This window comes from Oncorhynchus tshawytscha, linkage group LG11 (assembly GCF_018296145.1).
Source record: "Oncorhynchus tshawytscha isolate Ot180627B linkage group LG11, Otsh_v2.0, whole genome shotgun sequence".
Lineage (NCBI taxonomy): Eukaryota > Metazoa > Chordata > Actinopteri > Salmoniformes > Salmonidae > Oncorhynchus > Oncorhynchus tshawytscha.
The window spans coordinates 14,693,313-14,711,435 of NC_056439.1; the positions used below are offsets into that span (position 1 = coordinate 14,693,313).

The 18,123-nt window shown below is 42.3% G+C and overlaps 1 protein-coding gene across 2 annotated transcripts in view; it reads right to left on the reverse strand.

Annotated features, from left to right (window-relative positions):
- Nucleotides 1-1,048: 1,048 nt before the first annotated feature.
- sptlc2a (serine palmitoyltransferase, long chain base subunit 2a) overlaps nucleotides 1,049-18,123 on the reverse strand; it is a 55,623-nt gene continuing 38,548 nt past the window's right edge. The window contains exons 10-12 of one of the 2 annotated variants that reach the window (XM_024438082.2): nucleotides 7,162-7,297; nucleotides 6,799-6,928; nucleotides 1,049-3,621 (exon numbers count right to left, since the gene is read on the reverse strand). In XM_024438082.2, the coding sequence (XP_024293850.2) occupies nucleotides 3,541-3,621; nucleotides 6,799-6,928; nucleotides 7,162-7,297 (347 nt within the window). In that variant the 3' untranslated portion in view covers nucleotides 1,049-3,540. Of the gene's footprint in view, nucleotides 3,622-6,798; nucleotides 6,929-7,161; nucleotides 7,298-16,097; nucleotides 16,178-18,123 lie in introns of those variants that run through there. The other variant, XM_042329796.1, reaches the window with a different exon arrangement.

Consider the following 18,123-nt stretch of genomic DNA (forward strand, 5'->3'; position numbering starts at 1 on the left):
TGGGGAGTTTTTCAGGATAAAAATAAATGGAATGGATCTAAGCACAGGCAATATCCTAGAGGAAAACCTGGTTCCACCAGACACTGGGAGATGAATTCACCTTTCAAAAGGACAATAACCTAAAACACAAGGCCGAATCTACAACGGGAGTTGCTTACCAAAAAGACAGTGAATGTTCCGGAGAGGCCGAGCCAGTTTTGAAATCTACTTGAAAATCTATGTCAAGACCTGAAAATGGTTGTCTAGCAATGATCAACAACCAATTGACAATGAAGAATTTTGAGAATAATAATGGAAAAATGTTGCACAATCCAGATATGGGAATCTCTTTTAATTTATTTTATTTAACTAGGCAAGTCAATTAAGAACAAATTCTTATGTACAATGACGGCCTACCTTGACCAAACCCTCACCCGGACGACGCTGGGCCAATTGTGTGCCTCCCAATAGGACTCCCAATCACGGCCAGTCTGAAATCGAACCAGGGTCTGTAATGACACCTCTAGCACTGAGATCCAGTGCCTTAGAGCGCTGCGACACTCTGGAGCCTCAGCTCTTAGAGACTAACCCAGAAAGACTCACAGCTGTAATCACTGCCAAAGGAGCTTTTTAAAAGTATTGGCTCAGGGGTGTGAATACTTATGTTTTTCATTTTCAATAAATTTGTACAAATTTCAAAAACATGTTTCCACTTTGTCATAATGGTGTATTGGTTGTAGCTGGGTGAGAGAAACAAATCTATTTAATCCAATTTGAATTCAGGCTGTAACACAAGAAAATGAGGTATAAGTCAAGGGTTATGAATACTTTCTGAAGGCACTGTAGCTAAAGCAAAATTAAATGGAACGTGTGAAGAAAATTAGTCATCTGGCCTCATTCACAAACCGACTCAAGAGTGCTGATCTAGGATCATTTTTGCATTTTAAATCATAATGAATAAGAGGTGGGGTCTGGTCCGAGATCAGCACTTCTATTCTGAGACGCTTTCGTCTCAGGCCCTGATATGTAATAAGTCAATAACATTTGATTTGTAATAAAAACACAAAAACGTTGTTACATTATTTTAATGACATTTTGATGTCCGTAACATGAGTGAAACAGGTACAAATAGGTCATCCACTGATATGTAGCAAACACTGCATTTTTCTTTGATCCAAAAAAAGTACAGCTATTATTATGCACTATTTGTAGCACATCCAAGTTATGTTAGAACACATACATGTATTTTTTTTTTTTTAAAGCAGTTGAATGGCCACTCACACCCTGTATCTCACCCAAGAGACAGGTCATCCACAGATGAGGCATAAGGACAGTGTTTAAATCTTAAGAAGTTTGACGTTAAGACTTTGACACCTCACCAGTATCATGTTGTATTTCTCTTTGTGCAAACAAGAAAAATAGAAATATACAAAATACATTTTTTACACACATCCAGTGCAGATTTACTTCTAACTTTTTGCCTTTGAGGAAACAAAAAAATAGCTAGCTGAATGAGTCAAATCATATGTCATTGTGAGAGTTCTTTGTACAGTAATAAAAATGAATGAAAATCTATTTAGTTCTCTATATTCAATATTTTCAATGATCTTAAATGTCTCTCCTCCAGCTCTTTGCAGGTCACTTATATTAATAAACTCTCAAAGAAATATTTTTTTGTTTTTTTTGTTACACAAACAGAACATGTCCTTGTCTTCAAAGAGATATCAATTTCATACAATAAAATCAGTAATTTTGGAATGAGTTCAGGTTGTATTTAAAAACAAAAGCCACAGGAAGGAGTGTTGTATGTAGGTAGTGTGTACAGTTGAGCACCTTGTTTCATGGTGTACTAGCAGCGTCAGTGACTACGTCATACTGTGCATTTATTTTTTTATTTTATTTTAATTTTACCTTTATTTTACTAGGCAAGTCAGTTAAGAACAAATTCTTATTTTCAATGACGGCCTAGGAACAGTGGGTTAACTGCCTGTTCAGGGGCAGGACGACAGATTTGTACCTTGTCAGCTCGGGGATTAGAACTTGCAACCGTTCGGTTACTAGTCCAACGCTCTAACCACTAGGCTACGCTGCTGCCCCTTAGCGCATGCAGCGCTAAGGTGTGCCAAACGATAAAATACACATCAGTAGTGATTGCACTGAGGGCATGTGATCAGTCAGAGAGGTGTAAAGGTATGTGCATGCAAGACATGGCTTCAGAGCTGCCAGTGATAAAATGTTACATTTTTTCCAAATTGAGAAGAAAAAAAAACATGGAAACAATGAATAAATAAATCTGTACATTAAACAACTCTCTCTGTCACACACGTTTGGTTAAGACTATGTCTGTCTTGACTAAGTCTGCTGCCCCCCCGCCCCCCATCTGATAGATCCATTTCCCTGGATACCAGACTTTTTCTACTGGAGTGGGTGGAGTTTTCCCCCAAACCACCGATACTGGGTCATATAGTTGTTCATCCCCCTAATGATAACGTTAGGATCGGGATAGAATAATCTGATCCTAGATCTGTGGTTAGGAGCTACAGCTGAAACAGCCTGGAACCAAGGGCTAGTGGATACGAGTGAGGAGGAGTGATATGCTCATAGCTCATCTGAAAGTAAAGGCCTTGGTACAACGTCTCTCACTCTGACCTGTTATGAGATATAGTCATCTGTAAATAAAAATCATAAATACTTTGGAAAGAGAACATAGTTAGAGATTCAAGTAAGACACGGTTCCTGGCTGCAAGTTAGAACAGCAAAGTTTAGCTCCAGGAGTCGGTTACACCAAACATGCATCTCAAAGCACTCCTAAACTGTACTTCATAGCAATACCATCACTGAGTAGAGTAGGATAACATTGCCCCTTGACACTGTGCTAAGGTCAGTTACACATTTCAACCCCAATGGGTAAGGATAGGTTTTGTGGAGGGTAAGCTGGTCCTAGATCTATACCTAAGGGAATCTTCTAACAGAAACTCAGTGTGTTTTATGACCTTTAGAAATCAGTTTGTTTGTTTGTGTTGATTATTCTTGTTGTTGTTTTTCTTCAACTCCCCATCTCTCCTCCAAAATGTTGAAATACTTCCGAAAGCTTCGTAAGCTACATTTAGGTTGGTCTTTCCAAATCACATCGTTTCTCCCAAACACACACAGTCAGAGATGACATGACATAGGCATGACATAAAGCAGCTACAAGCACACATAAGCAGTCCTCAGTCTACTAATCCTCCAGAAACAAAATGCCACAAATTAAGATGCAGACCCAACATTTCATTATTTAAGACAAAACAGAGGTAAGAAATAATCGTTTGAAAAAATAAAATGTTTTCCAAGTTTTTTTCTTCTTCGCCATGATGATGCAGTGAGTTTGCTGGTAAAATAAGGCAGGCGAGTGAAAGTTAAAACCTTGTGTTAGATGAATAAAGTGGTTCTGTGACATCAAGGCGAGCACATTTTGGTTCTGGGTGTGGAAGACTGCCAGTCCAATCTGGTCCGATCCGGTCTAGACCACTGTGGTTCAGTTCAGTCTTGTATCTGGTCGTAGATGCTATGGTTGACGACTCAGTCCAGAGAGGGCAGTCTCTTGTGTCTGGAGTACTTGACCTGCAGCAGGTCTCCTACCTCACTGATCACACTCAGGGCCTAACCATAGAGACACACACACCATAAATGTTACATTATCACACAGATCTGAAGACACACATACACGCACGTCAATGATCACACGTCAATGATCACACTAGAAGACACACTTACGCCAAACTCACGTCTACGTCTAACACAGGCTGACTACAGATGTCTGAAGCTACCATTTGATGTTAGTCAGTTGAGAGTGATGCAAGCCCTCCCAGATCACTAACACATGGTACAGTAGGATCTATGATGGGGAAAGACTGGGACTTGGGAGAGCAGAGCTAGCATGGGGATCTCTCACACAACTCACTCATCTACAACATGACTATCACATCAAGACCCATAATGGTAAAATCTCACTATTGGCCAGGCACTAAAGAGGCACAGTGATGTAAGAGAAGTAGAGAGGGAAGAGAGGTGATACACAAATCAATGTGACACCAAATAATGGATAGCAGACAGCAGATACAGTTGAAGTCAGAGGTTTACATACACTTAGGTTGGAGTCATTAACTAACAACTCCACAAATATCTTGTTGACAAACTATAGTTTTGGCAAGTCGGTTAGGACATCTACTTTGTGCATGACAAGTCATTTTTCCAACAATTGTTTACTGTCAGATTATTTCACTTATTCACTGTATCACAATTCCAGTGGGTCAGAAGTTTACATACTGTTGACTGAGATTTTAAACAGCTTCCAGAAAATTATGTAATGGCTTTAGAAGCTTCCGATAGGCTAATTGACATCATTTGAGTCAGTTGGAGGTGTACCTGTGGATGTATTTCAAGGCCTAACTTCAAACTCAGTGCCTCTTTTGCTTGACATCATGGGAAAATCAAAAGAAATAAACCAAGACCTCAGAAAAAAAGACCACAAGTCTGGTCCATCCTTGGGAGCAATTTCCAAATGCCGGAAGGTTCCACCTTCATCTGTACAAACAATAGTACGCAAGTATAAACACCATGGGATCACGCAGCCGTCATACTGCTCAGGAAGGAGACGCATTCTGTCTCCTAGAGATGAACGTACTTTGATGCGAAAAGTGCAAATCAATCCCAGAACAACAGAAAAGGACCTTGTGAAGATGCTGGAGGAAACGGGTACAAAAGTATCTATATCCACAGTAAAACGAGTCCTATATCGACATAACCCGAAAGGCCGAACAGCAAGGCAGAAGCCACTGCTCCAAAACCGCCATAAAAAAGCCAGACTACAGTTTGCAATTGCACATGGGGACAAAGATGGTACTTTTTGGAGAAATGAAAATAGAACTGTTTGGCCATAATAACCATCGTAATGTTTGGAGGAAAAAGGGGGAGGCTTGCAAACCAAAGAACAGCATCCCAACCGTGAAGCAAGGGGGTGGCACATCATGTTGCAGTTTTCCTGCAGGAGGGACTGGTGCACTTCACAAAAAAGATGGCATCATGGGAAAGGAAAATTATGTGGAGATATTGAAGCAACATCTCAAGACATCAGTCAGGAAGTTAAAGCTTGGTCGCAAATGGGTCTTCCAAATGGACAATGACCCCAAGCATACTTCCAAAGTTGTGGCAAAATGGCTTAAGGACAACAAAGTCAAGGTACTGGAGTGGCCATCACAAAGCTCTGACTTCAATCCTATAGAAAATGTGTGGGCAGAACTGAAAAAGCGAGTGCGAGCAAGGAGGCCTACAAACCTGACTCAGTTACACCAGCTCTGTCAGGAGGAATGGGCCAAAATTTACCCAACTTATTGTGGGAAGCTTGTGGAAGGCTACCCGAAATGTTTGACCCAAGTTAAACAATTTAAAGGAAATGCTACCAAATACTAATTGAGTGTGTAAACTTCTGACCCACTGGGAAATAAAAGCTGAAATAAATCATTCTCTCTACTACTATTCTAATTCCATAGTTAGAATATAATAGTGGGCACTTTGAATACAGTGTTGTTTGAGATGACAATGAATTAAAATGCCAGAGAGAAGTTATTGTGACAGGGTAGGAACTAGTGTTAATAAGTGTTTCCAAGGGGACCATATAAGCGTTGGCTACATTGCATGTTTTCCCTTAGCTACTTCATGTAGCTAACATATTCTTGCTTTGCATATTCCTCTTTGATTTAGAAGATACTGTTGCACAAACAACATGCTGATTTAAGTCTACACCATCACTGTATCAGGCTGTATTAGCTAGCTATGTTTGCTCTTAAGCAGTACATTTATTAGCTAGCTATTAGCATTAGCAGCTAACAATTAGCATCTCACAAGATTTAGGGCAACTTGCTAAGAAAAGACAAACTAGCTGTTTGCTGATGTGAGAAACACAAACGAATAGTGTCATTAAAGAACGCTAGTGGATTTATAATAAGAAGCAAAGTGAAAACAGTATTGTTGTTGTCAACATTGTTGCATGTGCTGCATTGACCAAGCAGACTGAACGCAAGTGTCTCATGAGGAACATCAATTGTGCTCCTTGAGTTACAGAGGGCGTGGCTGGTTTTGTGTGGAAAGTGGCACGGAGAGAAAGAGCGGAGAGAGATGACTCAAGTAGTGAAGTAAACTATAAAAAATTGACATTACCCATGACGTATCGCATTTAACAAACCAAACGTTCAAATACGGGTACAGAAGGTTAAGTAAAAACCTAAACCGGTCCCTGCATCAATACCGGTATATCATAAAATACGGTATACCGCCCAGACCTAGACTCAATGTGAAAACAGATAACGTCACATCAAAGGGTGGTTTGGGTTCTAGGGGGAGTTGAGGGAGGAGAGAGGGGGTACAGGCCTTTGTGAAAGAGAGAAGTAGTTAAAAGAGGATAAAAAAAAGAGGTGGAGGCAGAGGGAATGTGCTTTTCAGTTAAATGGGGAGTCCTGGGGGAGAGAGAGATTAAGAGAGGCTGTTAGATCTAATGCCAGCAATGAGGGGAGGGGAGGTCACACTTACATACACCCACCACTAAGGGGGATGGGGGGGTAACCTACCAAGGTAAGTTTTATTTTCTCTATCCACCCCATTTTTTCAATTTGGTGACCCCACATGGGGTCCTGTACCCAAGTTTGGGAAACGCTGCACTAGGAAGTGGAAGCTATAGAATGGAAGAAAGAACGGAAGGACACAGGACCATAAGTGTACGCTCTTTATGTCTTTGGTGTGAAAAAGGTAGCCATTTTGTGCCAAGCATGGGGGGATAGTTACCGTGTCGAGCATGTCTTTGGTGTGAGCGGCAGAGATACAGAATCGTGCTCTGGACTCAATGATGGGTGTGGCTGGAAAGCCCACCACCACCACCCCGATGTTCCTCTTCAGCATCTCTCTACCAAACGCCCTGAGAGAAAGAGAGAGCGAGAGAGAAAGCAAGAGAGGGCATCGAACAACAACTTTAGAGGAGTAGTTTGTGAGTAGGTGCGCAACCAAATATGTATTTAAAGTTTTGAGCCTAAATTGAAAAACAAAACTGCATTCGAGCCACTTGGTTTTCTATAAAGTTGAGGAATGGGGCTAGGGAAAGGCAACCGCTCATATTCATAGATTAAACTGTGGATGCCAGGGCTAACTCACCCTATCTTGGCCGGCATGTAGAGCATCATGGGAACTACGGGCGAGTCGTTGTTTCCGTAGATGATAAAGCCCATCTCTGTCAGTCTCCTACGGAAATACAAAGTGTTCTCTGCCAACTGCTGCACGCGATCACGACCTGGACACACACACACACACACACACACACACACACACACACACACACACACACACACACACACACACACACACACACACACACACACACACACACACGCACACGGGTGAATTTTGAAGGATTTAAAAATGAGTAGCTAAAGCCTGAACCTGCTCAATGTTGGTTAAAACTCTTTCTAAGATGACACAGTAACACTCTACAGTGGTTTGTCCTCTGTCCAGACAGACAGCTGATGTTAACACCGTCTGTCTCTCTGTTACCATCTGGCTGTAGCCTTTATCAGACTGGTAGAGCTCAAGACAGACCCTCATGCCCCAGGCACATACTGCAGATCTCTATCTATTCCTACACAGCATTGGGGATGCAGGTTGTCTGTCTTTCTGTCTACGCAAGCCTATGTGTGTGTATGTGAAAGGGTCTGTGTGTGCTTCAAGGGCTGAAAGCATTACGAGCCAATTGATTACAACTTGTACATACACATCAGCCTTTGAAAGGAGGTCAACACACTTTCTCACCAAGCTCCTCGCAGTAATATTGAGGGAGAGCAGACTTCCGCCTGTTCTTTTATTGGCTATGAGGCGGACGGAACAGTTTCGGAGGGCCAGCTTGCATTTCTGCACACCTCGGTTCTCACTTGTCAAATATTCCGCGCATGCTAAGGACTCGGGTCCAGGAATTTCCCCTTCCCTGACGATTCCCCCCTGCTAGTCGCCCCTCCGCCACCGTTGGCCAGATGCGCTAAGTGACGCCTTCAAGTCACTTTGCAGTGGCACATTCCTGCCTGGGGTGCCAGGCTGAACAAAACACATCATCCCCAATTGAGAGCTACACATTAGAGAGTGACACACACACTAGTCAGGATTGGTTTATGGAATGCTGACGTTTTTGATGAAACGGGGGGGAGCAGCAATCACTTGAGCGAGAAGAGAAGAGGGAAAGCGACAAGTGCGGGAACGTGACAGGGGATCATTGGACGTGTGTATAACATATATGAAAGTTGACTTGATTGGCTGATTAAGGGGGGATAGCCCCCCCCCCCCGGAAACATATGTTAACATTGCCAAATCAAGTGACTCACTGGTTGATGGCACACTGTGGTATTTCACCCAATAGATATGGGAGTTTATTCAAATTAGGTTTGTTTTTGAATTCTTTGTGGATCTGTGTAATCTGAGGGAAATCTGTGTCTCTAATTTGGTCATACATTTGGCAAGAGGTTAGGAAGTGCAGCTCAGTTTCCACCTCATTTTGTGGGCAGTGTGCACATAGCCTGTCTTCTCTTGAGAGCGAGGTCTGCCTACGGTGGCCTTTTTCAATAGCAAGGCTATGCTCACTGAGTCTGTACATAGTCAAAGCTTTCCATAAGTTTGGGTCAGTCACAGTGGTCAGGTATTCTGACACTGTGTCCTCTCTGTTTAGGGCCAAATACAGTGCCTTGTGAAAGTATTCGGCCCCCTTGAACTTTGCGACCTTTTGCCACATTTCAGGCTTCAAACATAAAGATATAAAACTGTATTTTTTTTGTGAAGAATCAACAACAAGTGGGACACAATCATGAAGTGGAACGACATTTATTGGATATTTCAAACTTTTTTAACAAATCAAAAACGGAAAAATTGGGCGTGCAAAATTATTCAGCCCCCTTAAGTTAATACTTTGTAGCGCCACCTTTTGCTGCAATTACAGCTGTAAGTCGCTTGGGGTATGTCTCTATCAGTTTTGCACATCGAGAGACTGAAATGTATTGTTTGTTTTGCACGCCCAATTTTTCAGTTTTTGATTTGTTAAAAAAGTTTGAAATATCCAATAAATGTCGTTCCACTTCATGATTGTGTCCCACTTGTTGTTGATTCTTCACAAAAAAATACAGCTGCAGACTGTTTTAGTGCCCTCGCCAATTCCTTGATTATATGTTGAAGGGTGGGGCCTAAGCTGCATCCTCCTCTCACCCCATGGCCCTGTGGAAAGATTTTTTTTTTTGCCCATTTTAACCACACACTTGTTGTTTGTGTACATGTATTTTATAATGTCGTATCCCCCCCCAACACCACTTTCAATCAATTTGTATAGCAGACCCTAATGTCAAATTGAGTCAAAAGCATGAGAAGACTTTGCCTTTGTATTGTTTGTTTGTCAATTAGGGTGTGCAGGATGAATACGTTGTCGTTACAGTAATTTGGTAAAAAGCCAATTTGACATTTGCTCAGTACATTGTTTTCAGTGAGGAAATGAACGAGTCTGCTGTTAATGATAATGCAGAGGATTTTTCCAAGGTTGCTGTTGATGCATATCCCAAGGTAGTTATTGGGGTCAAATTTGTCTCCACGTTTGTGGATTGGGGTGATCAGTCCTTGGTTCCAAATATTTGGGAAGATGCCAGAGTGAAGGATGATGTTAAAGAGTTTAAGTATAGCCAATTGGAATTTGTGGTCTGTATATTTTATCATTTCATTGAGGATACCATCAACACCACAGGCCTTTTTGGGTTGGAGGGTTTGTATATTGTCCTGTAGTTCATTCAATGTAATTGGAGGATCCAGTGGGTTCTGGTAGTCTTTAATAGATTATTCTAAGATTTGCATTTGATCATGTACATTTTTTGGATGTTTGTTTGGAGAAGTGGGTTAACCATACATCTCAGTTTTGGATAGATAACTCTGCACACAACCCTCCTGAAAAAATATTCCCACCGTTTCGACTTCATCCCCCTCTCTCTCCCTCTCCTCCGGCTGCTCACACACACATACCCAACGGCGCAGGACTGACAGCACAGTATTATCATGGTCAGTCAGCCCATGCATGCCAGAGATGACTTGCACACTGGACAGAGAGAATCACTTAGGGCTGTCCCAAATTGATAATGACCTTGATGAAAACAAATGGCAGCAGGCTGCTTGGTCTGGTTCTGAGTCACTATCCTCTCATCTTCCAAATGGAGCTGTGTTCAACTGATACGGGACACTTGGCACTGCCCACCAATACACAAGACTACTGCCACTGCTGAGGCAGAGAGTATAGAGGGAGGGGAGAGAGAGAAAGAAAGCGAGAGAAAGGAGGGGAGGGAGAAGGAGGAGAGTGGGAGAGAGAGGGGGGGGGCGAGAGGGAGGAGAGGGAGAGAGAATGGGAGAAAAATAACAATTTCTCTCTTACTCACGTTCACCCTCACACAAGCACATACTCGTTGCCATGTTCTCCAGCCATTTCCCTAATGATCCCAGCCTTTCCCCTCCAGAGCTGTGATCAGCTACATAAACTGTGAGGAGAACAAATGTATTAAGACCCAGAGCAGGGCTGGCCATCTGAAAGCAATAAGGCCTTACAGGGGGAGCAGTGTGTGTGTGTGTGTGTGTGTGTGTGGAGTGGTCGCTGACTTCAAGCTCTTCAGTCAGAGTGTTCTCTCTCCAGGGGGTTGGGGTGCAGGGCTCTCCAAAGAAAATCTTTCTGGGGTACCCTTTCAACAGCTAGTTTCACAACACACACACGTACGCAGTGGCACGGGCACATACACATACACACTTAACTCCTTCCAGACACGGGGCAAAGGGATCTGGAGTGAAAGATGGGGGGGTGTAGAGATGAAGGAGGGGGGAGAGGGATTGAGGGGGGTGGAGGGGCGAAAGAGCTTCCAGATGTAGGGGCTGTTTCCCTTTCAGATGAAAGTTCCTCCTCACTTCCTTCTCATCTGAGAATGGGGGGAGGAGGAGGGATAAGTACAAAACACCCACAGCGCTTTGGAGGTTTCTACACCAGCTTCAGTTCAAGGGCTTCTGACAAGCAGAGATGGTCAGAACACACACACACGTAAGCATTTCGATGGACGATGTATACCATGTGTATCCTGTACTCCTGTACATACGACTAATAAAACTTAACACACACACATCTCTGAGTAGCAGTAGAATAAGAAGCTGGGGTGGAAGCTCTATATGGCAATGTCCATGCAAAATCGGGTTTTCACTCACACACGAAAATTACACACAGCCATGGAAAGATCAACAGCTTTAGAAGACTCTAGATCCTGTATCTAAACCATGCAAAGTAAAAGACAAATGAAAGGTAGAGACAGAACGAGGCAAGGAGAGCGAGTTTATCACTTCTAAACTCAAGACCGTTCAGAGACCAAACTTCTCCAATCTAATGTAAAGTTCAATGTCCTGAAGAGACAATGGGACATCTGACATCACTAACTTTGGACCCCGCCTTTCTCAGGAGTCAGGGGAAGTCAACACCCCCACTCTGAGATGGATGGGCTGGAGTTGGTATGGCCCATCTCAATGTCAACCAGATATCATGCAAAACCTGTTTCTAGCCCGGATCCATCCAGTCTTAATCCACTCAATCATCCAACTGGATTCAGATGGAATCTGGAAGACAGATTTTGAATCAAAACAAATGAATTCAACAAAAGATTCTGTAAATAGGAGACACGCTTGTTGGCCATGTTCAGTCCTTGGTAGAGCAGTGGCACAATGTTCATCAAGGCACGGAATTGTTGGCCTTGTCCAGAAATACATGCCTCCCTGACATGTAGATGTCAGGGACAACTGAAGATGGGGGGTGGGGGGGGGACACTAAAGTACCATTTCCCTTCTATCCGTCGCACTTCCTGCATCTCCGTCCCATTTCCTGTCTGCCGTGGCCGTCACTCCAGATGAGACCCACATACTCCCAGGCGTGACGGAGACCTCCCAACTTCCCAAACTCACCGGGAAAACCGTAATATCAGGGAATGGGAGTTTTCCCTGAGTGGAAACAGGGATTGTTCCAAAGACTATCTCCTGGGCTCCAGAGATAATATTTATCCCTTCAACATGTTTTTAGGATTACGGTTTACTAATCATCCTGTGACAACGGCTTTGTAAACCACTCCGAAGAATAATAACACATTAACTCAACCACGTCTTGCCTTTTCACTTCAAATCTTATTCACCTGTGGAGCTAACTTGGATCCATCACAGCAGCTTTGCACAAGTATAGTATTGTCTGTAGAAGTTGAATACATTATTATAATTAGTCTATCTGGGTGTGAGGCTTGCTGGCTGGTGCTTTGCAGTGATGGCTCCACCTCTGCTTCTTGTACTGATGAGGGTCTAGTAACACAGATGCATGTCTCTCTTTCAGTAACATCATATCCACTTGTTTTGTAGGTCACAGTAGCTTCACATGGCTATTTAACCTTTATTTAGGCAGCGAGTCCCATTGAGACAACTGTCTCTTTTGCAAGAGAGCCCTGCGTGACCAGCAGAAATTACACATAAAAAAATTAGACAACTAATGCTTCAATCAAGGCAGGAGCACGTACAATACAAAACCACTATTATAAAAGTGGTTTCGTTGGTGAACAGGTCCTACAACAATATGAACTACCCGAAAGGCACAGATGCGTCCAACTGTAGGGTACTCTGAAGGTTCGACAAATGCAAAGCTTTTGGAACAATAAGAAACACATGTTGTTGATTTTTTTCTGTTTCAAACTATTCTGCTACACCATGTCCTAATGAACACTGCCCTGGTCTGTGGTCCTGATAAGGCCTGGGCTATCCGTGAAGAATGACTGGGTTTGGCCCATAGATCTGAGAGGGTGTTTTTACACCACATTTAAAGGCCACTTTACAGGCCTGTAACTCCAGGGGTTATAGCTCTACTGTACTACTGCCTGGCTAGGCACGCTGTATAAATTACACTGGATGAATAGAACCAAATCACACCATATGTGTGTGTGTGTGTTTAAAAAGGCCCCGTTCCCACATAGTGTAGGATTAATTATCTGTGGTGCACAGAGGAGAGAGACGTGTTGTGAAGGTCTTTTGATGGTTTTCCCATGAACTTCCTCTCAGTGTTTTATCTGTGGACACTGGAAGGTTGAGTGAGAACCAAGCATGGATGGTTTTAACATCACCTCTAAAAGGAAAAGATGCAGTTTGAAAAACAACACAGAGCACGAGAACAGAGGAGAACGTTGAGGCTGACACACGGGTGGTGAGACTACGTGGTCATCTGTGACATCCATTCATATGCCCTGTCAACGAACATTGCCACATCCTAACTTGAGATACATGTGAGACTAATTGTCACGCAAATCCTACACTTATCAAAGCATGATCATTTCTGTGAAAAGTCAAGTTACACGCACACCTCCCTATTTCAGATTCTGCTCTAAGAGTGCATCTGTGGTGACATCAAGGGGGAGGAGGCAAACGTCCCCCCTCTAGCCCATTGAAGGACCACCCTGATGGGAGTTTAGAGGGTGTCGGTCCCCCTGGGGAACCACAGGATATCCGGCCACCTATATACGACCTCCAACTGAAAAAGTGTATATTGTGCATACCGCACGCACACACAGACCTTTATATAAATGCACACACTCATGCAGGCATGCACACACACACATTGACCCCTCCCCCAATTTGATTGCTTTTCCAGTCATGACCCAGTTCACACACACAGCGATCATTAAAAATGCCAATTAGCACGCCACTATGGCCACAACATCACAATTTCGCAACATACACTGATGTCAATGACAGATTCAAGGTATGGGTCAGTTCAGTGGTCAATCAAAGGGAAAGGCGGGGAGGAGAGCAAGGTATGGACAGCTCAGCTGTCACTCAAAGGGAGAGATGGGGAGGAGGGCCAGGTACAGACAGCTTAGCTCAGACACACAGGGAAAGGCAGGGAAGAAGGCCAAGTTTGGTCATATCTTCTGTCAATCAAAGTGAGAGGCGAGGAAAAGAGCCAGGTATGCCAATGTGTCCTTCAACAGTTGTTTGACATCTTTGGAGCAGCGCTCTATATACAGTGAATGAAGGGTGGAAAAGAGGACAAGAAAGGATCTAGGATCAGTAGTCGACCTCCTGAGGCTGCAGTAATGGTAGGATTGCCTGCAGGAACAATGTCTTTGTCTGGCAGGAGTATATATGTATCAGATAAGATGTGGTGAGATGTGGACAACCTTGAGCAAGGCTATGTTACAGAAACAGTCACTGAACGTACGCTCGAATGTGCATGCGCACACACACACACACACACACACACAAAATGGTTTCCGTCAATAAAATAAATCCCACTGCAAAAGTTAATTAATTGATGGAAATAAAAATAAAATAAATTTGACCGTCATGTTTATCGGTCGATAGGAACATTTGCATAATTGAAATGAAATTGGCCTGGTTGTATTTTTGTTAGTCGTCATGCATCTTATTTATCTAACAAATACACGTGCACAGCATACAGACTATTTGAGTGGGATTTCACCTGCTGCTCCTCAGCTGGTTGCAACTGGAGTAAAATATGTGCTTTAACTTCTTAGTGACGGGGCAGTATTTTCACATCCGGATGAAATGCCCAAATTCAACTGCCTGCTACTTATCCCCAGAAGATAAGATATGCATATTATTAGATTTGGATAGAAAACACTCTGAAGTTTCTAAAACTGTTTGAATCATGTCTGTGAGTATAACAGAACTTATTTAGAGGACATTTTTTTTTATTTTTTTTAGGTCACTCACTTTTCAATGGGTTTTCATTGGGAATCCAGATTTCTAAGGGACCTTCTTGCAGTTCCTATCACTTCCACTGGATGCCAACAGTCTTTAGAAATTGGTTGAGGTTACTCCTTTGTGTAATGAAGAAGTAGCCCTGTTCAGAACGAGGGTCACTTGTAGTCTACTGTTAGATAGGTGTGACCAGAAAGCTAGCTACAGTTTGTTTTCCTCCTGTATTGAACACAGATCATCCAGTCTTCAATTTGATCAATTATTTACATTAAAAAAACTAGTTGTATTACAAAAGTAGTCTGAAATGTTTTGGCAAAGTTTACAGGTAACTTTTATTTTGTAGTCACATTGCACAAGTTGGAACCGGTATTTTTCTGGATCAAACGTGCCAAATAAATGGACATTTTGGATATATATAGACGGAATTAACCGAACAAAAGGACCATTTGTGATGTTTATGTGACATATTGGCATGCCAACAAAAGAAGCTCGTCAAAGGTAAGGCATGAATTATCTTTTTTATTTCTGCGTTTTGTGTCTCGCCTGCAGGGTTGAAATATGCTTTTCTCTTTGTTTACGGAGGTGCTATCCTCAGATAATAGCATTGTTTGTTTTCGTCGAAAAGCCTTTTTGAAATCTGAAATGTTGGCTGGATTCACAACAAGTGTAGCTTTAATTTGCTATCTTGCATGTGTGATTTAATGAAAGTTAGATTTTTATAGTAATTTATTTGAATTTGGCACTCTGCATTTTCCCTGGTTAAGAAGACCATTCATTCACTGAGCAACGATTCTAAATGCAATCGCGTGTTACAAACTGTTTTGGTGAACGACAAAAAATAGCCACTATTTTTATTTCTCAACTGGTAATTGAAGCACGCCACTCATTCACCATTCAAGTGCAGGCAACAGGCTATCAGCGCGTCACCCACCACTTTACATCGTGAGCTACAGGCAGTATGCATTTTGAAAATATACTTAATTGTTTGAAACCTGTATGTTTTACCTCATATCATGAGGTATGCCTCACCTTGGTTCAAAGTAGCCTATAGGCAAAATCTGACCATGGAAACGTGAAGACAATTACTTTAAAGACTTCATCGGCTGCGGGTAAGTTCAAAGTTTGGGCAAGCTTAGAATTGATCTTACCATTTCTACTGTTTTGGGTGCCATTTATGATTTTCATATGTGCAACAGTTTACTGTGAGAAACTATAGTTTTAATATATTATCATTCACAATGGATGTAAAAAAACAACAAAAAAAACACCTTTCAACATTTCTGAGCAGCAGGCTAGGTACTTACTTCTATGTGTGCTCAGGCTCACTCCTTCAGCATTATCAGGACAGAGAAACCAGACCCATGCTCAATGTTCACATGGAGCACTCCAAACAAAAGACAATGAACAAATTTACAAAACTTCATAGATGGTTACTCTGCAAATGACGTTTCCACTCTGAGAATGAGAACGGTAAATGACTGTAATTAATACATGCATTCAAATAAATTAAATGTAACCAAATGACAGGGGTTAACGGTACATTTACTACTGGTGACATACGTAATGGGGAATTGATTAAAAAAAATAATAATCAAGGGGCAAACAATTCACACAAGGAAACAATGAATGCGCAAGAATTGGCAGGAGACAGCTGAGCCATTCTGGAGAGATACTTGTCTACAGTGCATTCGGAAAGTATTCAGACCACTTGACTTTCTCCACATTGTGTTACGTTTCAGCCTTATTCTAAAATGGATTGAGTCTTTTTTCAATCAATACCCCATAATGACAAAATGAAAACAGATGTTTAGACATTTTTGCAAATGTATAAACAATAAAAAAAACAGAAATACCTTATTTACATAACTATTCAGACCCTTTGCTATGAGACTTGAAATTGACCACAGGTGCATCCTGTTTCCATTGATCATCCTTGAGATGTTTCTACAACTTGGAGTCCACCTGTAGTAAATTCAATTGATTGAACATGATTTGGAAAGGCACACGCCTGTCTATATAAGGTCCCACAGTTGACAGTGCATGTCAGAGCAAAAACCAAGCCATGAGGTTGAAGGAATTGTCCGTAGAGTTCCGAGACAGGATTGTGTCGAGGCACAGATCTGAGGATGGGTACCAAAACATTTCTGCAGCATTGAAGGTTCCCAACAACATAGTGGCCTCCATTCTTAAATGGAAAAAGTTTGGAACAACCAAGACTCTTCCTAGAGCTGGCCGCCCAGCCAAACTGAGTAATAGGGGGAGAAGGGCCTTGGTCAGGGTGGTGACCAAGAACCGGATGGTCACTCTGACAGAGCTCCAGAGATCCTCTGTGGAGATGGGAGAACCATCCAGAAAGCCAACTGTCTCTGAAGCACTCTGCCAATCAGGCCTTTATGGTAGAGTGGCCAGACAAAGACACTCTTCAGTAAAAAGACTCATACTCACAGCCCTCTTGGAGTTTGCCAAAAGGCACCTAAAGACTCTCAGACCATGAGAAATACGTTTCTCTGGTCTGATGAAACCAAGATTGAACTCTTTGGCCTGAATGCCAAGCGTCAAGTCTGGAGGAAACCTGGCACTATCCCCACCGTGGGGATATTATTCAGCAGCAGGGACTGTGAGACTAGTCAGGATCGAGGGAAACGGACCAAAGTACATAGAGATCCTTGATGAAAACCTGCTCTAGAGCACTCAGGACCTCAAGACTGAGGCAAAGGTTCACCTTCCAACAAGACAACGACCCTAAGCACACAACCAAGACAGCGCAGGAGTGGCTTCGGGACAAGTCTCTGTATGTCCTTGAGTTGTCCAGCCAGAGCCCGGACTTGAACCCAATCGAATCTCTCTGGAGAGACCTGAAAATACCTCCCCATCCAACCTGACAGAGCTTGAGAGGATCTGCAGAGAAGAATGGGAGAAACTCCTCAATTACAAGTGTGCCAAGCTTGTAGCATCATACCTAATAAGACCTGATCTGTAATGTCAATGGTGCTTCAACAAAGTACTGAGTAAAGGGTCTGAAAACTTAAGCAAATGTAATATTTCTGATTTTATTTTTAATACATTTGCAAAAATGTCTAAAACTTATTATTGATTTGGCATTATGGGGTATTGTGTGTATATTTTAGAATAACATAACAAAATGTGTGAAAAGTCAAGGGGTTTGAATACTTTCCGAAAGCATTGCATACCTTTGCGAAACACCCCTCCCCTTCTTAATTTCTCAACATTTGAAATTATACTCAAGACACATGATCTTCAGACATATTTTAGATGCTTTTCACTGACGGCTTGTGATTTGAAACAATCCACAGAATTTTCTTAAATAAG